The sequence below is a fragment of the Scylla paramamosain genome, chromosome 20 (genome assembly GCF_035594125.1).
Source record: "Scylla paramamosain isolate STU-SP2022 chromosome 20, ASM3559412v1, whole genome shotgun sequence".
Taxonomy (NCBI): Eukaryota; Metazoa; Arthropoda; class Malacostraca; order Decapoda; family Portunidae; genus Scylla; species Scylla paramamosain.
Genome location: NC_087170.1, coordinates 3,829,820 through 3,836,550, shown reverse-complemented (window position 1 = coordinate 3,836,550; position 6,731 = coordinate 3,829,820). Strand labels below are relative to the sequence as shown.

Here is a 6,731-nt window from a genome sequence, read left to right as displayed (position 1 = left end):
TTGCTTAGCACTGTAGTTGTAAGTTGCAATAGTGTTACTTCCGATCAGTTTAAACTTTGTATTGATGTGAAACGACGGGGTGTGCTCAGTTCTCTACTTTTCTCTATCGACATTAATCCTCAAATGCAAGATTTAAATAAAAGTAAGCTTGGGTGTTATATGGATGACATTTGCTATAATGTTTTTTGCCCATGCTGATGACATAGCTATCCTTAGCTGAACGAGTGATGCTTTGAGAAAGATGGTGAGGATTAGTAAACGGTATACTGACTCTTTTAGTTTAAGTTTTAACCCTAATAAATGTGTTTTACTTTTTTTTTTTTCTGATTCGGACGCTTTTATGGACAACGTTTGCATCAGGATGTACCATCGTGTTATACAGAATGTTAACTCTGAAAAACACCCTAAGTCACATAATATCTTCTCGTGGAAGTCTTGTGAATCTTGATCCAGTCACCAATGATATTAAAGTGAGGACCAATTTTTCACTCACCAGTTTTACTCTACATCTCGCAATCTAGAATTTTGTTATTTAATAGCCAGTGAATGTTGATGTACAGATGCCAGTTATGGAATCTTGACGACCCAAGAATTGAGGAGTTGAGTGTGGCGTGGCGAGTGTGTTGCTGCAGACTGTTGGCTCTGCACCCACGCACACGCTCTCACTTACTGCCCCATATTATGAACTTTCTACATACGAGTATTCGCAAAATTATAGAAAAGAAAAAAAATGGTGTTCTTTGTTGAGGGCTTAAATCATCTTGTGCCACAAATATCACATTTTCTTAAAAAAATGTTTTGATCTTGAATTCCTCATATATGCTGTTGAATGTAAATTCGATACTCCAGGCGTATGACGTTAAGTACTATAGAATATTCGATTGTAATAATAGCTCTGTTATTGGAAAGATACGTCTTTTAGGGGACAATCAAAACTGGTAGATTAAAATGATGAAAGAACTTTTGTATCATGAATGATATATATGGGTTTGTTGTATTTCTGGGAAGGGTTGTTTCCACGTATGTAGTGTGTCTATTGTTCGTTCGCTGACGTGGCAGCGTCTTGTTGATGCCAGTGGGGCAGGCCTGAGCCAGTCCTGCCGCTACACATCCCGTGGATAGGTCACCCTGCTACCGTGCTGCTCGTAGGCAAGGTGACGGTGACTTTGTCTCTTGTGCGTTTGGGTGTGATGGAGTAAGGTGCCCATGGTGTGGAGCCGGTGCAAAGGCTCAGGACTGCTTTGGGCTCCCCAGAACCAGTAGTGTTACGCTGCATGGTAACACTCCGGGTGGTGACGAGTGCAGATTTGAGGCGGCAGTCCAGCACGGCTTAGGACGAGAGTGCTATAGGGCCACCGAAGTATGTATGCCTTTCAGTGTTATGTTCCTTTCAGTGTGTGATTATTTACATACGTGTGTATAGAGATATTAATCCGGGGATCTGGTACATTTTCATTGCTTCTCGGGAATTTTTCATCATTATCAGCATTAATAGAGATGATTGGGATTCGGTCAGCACTGGGTCTGTTATAGGATTATCATTGTGAGTTTTATTTTTATTGTACTGGCCAGGACCACATTGTCATTTACAACTGTCTTATTGTAATGTATTTTACAGGTTGAAATTAAACATTTGACAACGCTCAGCCCGGCTATTCTCGTTCTACAACTTTTGAGTATACGTGATGGACATATGAATGCCACCTGGCACACAATGAGGTGCGCGAGTTGCTTGATAATATTTGTTTATAGTAGTGTGTTGTGTACAAGTCTTCTTTTTATATATTTCTACTGTATTCTAAACTTGCCTTTAGAATTTAAAATACGTGGTTCAGTCACTGTCATGTATGATGCTACGCACCTAAAGAATTGTACCTGGCACGAGTAAATAATTGAACTGAATTGAACCGACTCACTGAGCTGTATATTATGTTTATACTATACGTATGTATGATGGGACCCAAGAATGCCACTTTGATTTTGGTATTTTGATAATGAAAAGTAATGGTATAATTTAAAGAAATCTGACGATGTAATGAGAGAGAGAGAGAGAGAGAGAGAGAGAGAGAGAGAGAGAGAGAGAGAGAGAGAGAGAGAGAGGGAGAGGGAGAGAGACGTCCAGCAAAGCAAATGGAGCTCGGTTAGTTGGTCGCTTCCGTAGTGGTGTACTTTTAGTCACCAGTCAGTGACGCAATTTACTAAGAAGGGTTATTACACATTACTCATTCCGCTTATTCTCTGACAAACTGTCAATAAGTGCATCAGGGAACCGTAAGCTTTGAGGAAAGTGGATACACAACGTCAAGTAATGAAAATTAAAGGGTTATATCACACACACAAGAAGTGACCAGTGCCGCAAACGTTACATGAAGAGAGAAGACATTCGAAAGAGGAAGTTCTGGTAACTCGACAGCCAAGCGATACCGAAGCTACGATGACTACGTCGACGAATCTTTTAAAGTACAGTGTGTCCCAAAAGTCTGGGCACATTAGTAATATAACTAGTTTTTCACTTTTTTTTTGTTTAAAAACTTAACATGTACTTCTTAAACAAGGAACAAATTGACTTATTACTATTAAGTGGATCCGAGGAATGACCATATGCGCAGATATTACTGAATAGAAATTCTTTAAAACACATTTTTTTTCTCTGTATGTAGACTATTTGATCACCCTGTAAATCATAAGTAGTTTATTGCAAGGAAAGTATGAATTCCATATTTTATGATTCAGTTTCAGTTTTTTTTTATGAGACCGTGGAATATTTTGGTGCATGAGTTTTTGGGGAGGTGAGGGATTATTCTTCGGATTTCTGAAAATTTAGACTAGCAAACCAGATGAGCTCTCCAGAAGTCTTCTGGGTGACCACATTAGCATGTGTTGCGATTCTGCGTGTTAAGTAACTGTTAGTGATAACGTGTTTCCACCTCGATTCACGACGCTCTGTGTGTGTGTGTGTGTGTGTGTGTGTGTGTGTGTGTGTGTGTGTGTGTGTGTGTGTGTGTGTGTGGTGTTCTCTGTCAGCTTTGCAACATTTTAAAATTATTCTTTTCGTCCTTGAACGGAGTACGGCTACCATACATTTTTTTAATGTAAGAGAGGGACTGCCCTACGGCAAAAATAAATAAATAAATAAATAAATAAATAAGTAAAATAAGACCTACTAATGTGCATGTCATTAGAAAAAAAAAAAAAAAAAAAAAAAAAAAAATATATATATATATATATATATATATATATATATATATATATATATATATATATATATATATATATATATATATATATATTTATTTATTTATTTATTTATTTATATATATATATATATATATATATATATATATATATATATATATATATATATATATATATATATATATATATATATATATATATATATATATATATATATATATATATATATATCAAATTTAGAGAATAAACGTCTTGAAACCTTCCTCTTGAGAGGGTAAGTCATAGGGAGAGGGAAATCGAAGCAGGCAGGGAGAATGAACCCGATACCTTCTAAAAAGGAGACTCTAGAGCTTCTTTTTTTTCATCTCAGCTCCTCCTCAGCTCCTTCTCTGATGATTTTCAAAGGAGTATAAAAGTGTTACTTGAATACAAGTAACCAGTTACCTATGTTTAATAATTCTCTGACTTTTTGATAGCGGCAAGCTGTGTAAGCTTGTTTCCTTTTCTTTCTTTAGGTATTCTACCATAGTAGCTCCAATAACCTTAAGTCGCTGAAGGCGAGTTCCTCCAATGATGCAATTCTTCGCGATTCTGTAGGCACAGTGAGGGAAGCTATTAAGTTCCCCACGTAAGAAGTAGACAAAACCAAAGCTGCCAGCCACCAAGTCGCCAGGAAGGGCCGGCACCCTGAAGCAGAGGGAACCCTTGTAGCAGACTGGTGAAGCAGGGCGCGGGACAGCCATACCAGCGTGGACGCCACATCACCCTCTGATACGTACAGACAAATAAGTAAATAAATAAATAAATAAATAAATAAATAAATAAATAAATACAAACAAATAAAATTATAAGAACAGGAACAACAACAACAACAACAACAATACCAAACCTTTATTTTTCATATTTAATCGTATTAATATACTGTAATTTGGAATCCTCATATATATACTCGTATATATATATATATATATATATATATATATATATATATATATATATATATATATATATATATATATATATATATATATATATATATATATATATATATATATATATATATATTCTATCGATGGCAAGACAGTGCATAAAAAAAGCGAAAAAAGAAAAATCTCTGTGCAAGCCCACCAAGGTCGTCCTTTGTACACACCATGGGTAATAAAAGTATTTATTATACATCTTACTGTCACTGTATAAGACGGCCGGGGAAGGAAGGATGAGAGCGTGGAAGATAATGGAGACGAGAAGCAATACCCCAGCCACAGCAGCCCACACCCTTGGTTGGAAGGGGTACACGACTGACATCCAACGGGGATAGGGAGGCGGCACCTGCCGGTACACAAGAAAACGATCTACTCATTTCACACTCAAAAAAAGTAAATAAATACATAAATAAATAAATAAACCAGGAGATAAGTGCTTTTAGCTCTGGAACAACTTAAAGGACCTTCTCCTAGCGGCTTGGGGGTTCTAATTTTTGCGTAGCAGACCTGGTCATTCGGAGCCTGCACATACCACGCCAAATGTCTCGCCGCGGTGCAAATAGCGACATGTTGCTATAAATTACTGTGTGTTTTCAATATGTGAAGCTTTATCTGTATTCTACTCACAATATCGTGTTCAGGAGAGTTTTTTTTTTTCCTACTTAATGTAAAAATGTATTGCAGCATTCAATGATAAACTGGTGAAAATAGCAAGCATAAGTAAAACATGTTATAAACCATTTTTTTTTACATCTTCACAGTTCAACTCGTCATAATACTTTTTTTTTTATATCAAGTTTTTACCATACATCTAGATCCTACAATCACTGCTGAGTCTGATGCTGTCAACCAAAACTGGTTATCCCGTATAAAAAAATGAGTTATGAGATATAATTCCCGCATTTTTGCGCGCTCGATAAATCGAAATATGAAAAATACGGTAAAACGGTGTGTCTGACGAGGAAATGTCATAAATATGAAAGATACGCCGTCAAGTTAACTAAAAGGAGGGGTTTCCGTATATATATATATATATATATATATATATATATATATATATATATATATATATATATATATATATATATATATATATATATATATATATATATAGTATTTATGAGAAGGAGGCAGTAGAAACCTGCCGAAACGATAATTACTCCCAGTGAGGTCTAAAGCACTGTTCAGGGGGTGCTGTGAACTTATCATTAAACCCAGCTGTGATATCACTGAACGTTTCCCTTTGTGTTTCACAACACAAGGGGTCAGTCACAGCCTGCACTCTAAAGACAACTCTCTTTCCCCACACAAAACTACAAGCACCTAATAACACACACACCCTTCACTCAAAATTTCAAAATTATCATGGCAATTCATACACTAGCCTCGGAGTCCCCATCTGTGGAGGGGAGTACAAATGTCCCTAGGTCGGACCGTCCTTCTGACGACGACCCTAAGTGTCTTGACACCTTCCCTCAACTTTTACTTCATTAACTTCTGCAAAATTCGCGGTATAAGATCTAATTTCCAATCTGTAGAACACCACCTCTCCTCTTGTAAACCTCATCTTCTTTTCTTCACTGAAACTCAGGTGTCTGAGGCAACTGACAGTAGCCCCTTTTCTGTTTCCTCCTATTTTTTTCTATACTCATTTTCGATCCAAAGCTGGATGTTGCGTTTATGTGCGGAACGACTTAACCTGCTCTCGTGCCCAGGCTCTTGAATCTTGTAAGTTTTCCACCATCTGGCTACGACTACAGAGTCGCTCTCAAACTAAATTTATATGTGCTGTATACCTCTCACCTAACTCCTCAGACCATAAGAAATTCTTTGACTACTTAACTTCCAAAGAAGAGCACATCCTGACTCTCTTCCCTTTTGCAGAGATCTCCATTCTTGGAGACTTCAATGTTCACCACCAGCTTTGGCTTTCCTCTCCCTTCACTAACCATCCTGGTGAATTAGCCTTCAACTTTGCTATCCTCCACGACCTAGAGCAATTGGTGCAACACCCTACTCGTATTCCTGACCGTCTTGGAGTTACGCCCAACATTCTTGACCTTTTCTTGACCTCTAATCCTTCTGCTTACGCTGTCACCCTCTCTTCTCCGTTAGGATCCTCCGATCACAATCTCATATCTATATCTATCCTATCGCTCCAATCCCTCCTCAGGATCCCCCTAAGCGAAGGTGCCTCTGGTGTTTTGCCTCTGCTAGTTAGGGGACCTGAGGAGGTATTTTACTGATTTTCCTTGGAATGACTACTGCTTCCGTATCAGAGACCCATCTTTGTGTGCTGAGCGCATAACAGAGGTGACAGTATCTGGCATGGAGGCGTACATTCCTCACTTTTTTTCAACCTAAACCTTCCAAACCTTAGTTTAACACAGCTTGTTCTCGTGCTATAAATAATAGAGAGGTGGCCCACAAAAGGTACTTAAGCCTTCCATCACCAGAATCTCATGCACTTTATATTTCTGCCCGGAACCATACCAAGTCTGTTCTCCAACTAGCCAAAAACTCCTTCATTAATAGCAAGTCTCAAAACCTTTC

General features: G+C 37.7%; 1 protein-coding gene across 1 annotated transcript in view; it reads right to left on the bottom strand.

The window, feature by feature from the left end:
• Positions 1-3,715: 3,715 nt before the first annotated feature.
• The window catches only part of LOC135110093 (glutamate receptor ionotropic, kainate 4-like), a 28,097-nt gene continuing 25,081 nt past the window's right edge, over positions 3,716-6,731 (bottom strand). Inside the window, exons 3-4 of the mRNA XM_064022045.1 lie at positions 4,380-4,524; positions 3,716-3,963 (exon numbers count right to left, since the gene is read on the bottom strand). Coding sequence (XP_063878115.1) covers positions 3,716-3,963; positions 4,380-4,524 — 393 coding nt within the window. The remainder of the gene's footprint in view (positions 3,964-4,379; positions 4,525-6,731) is intronic.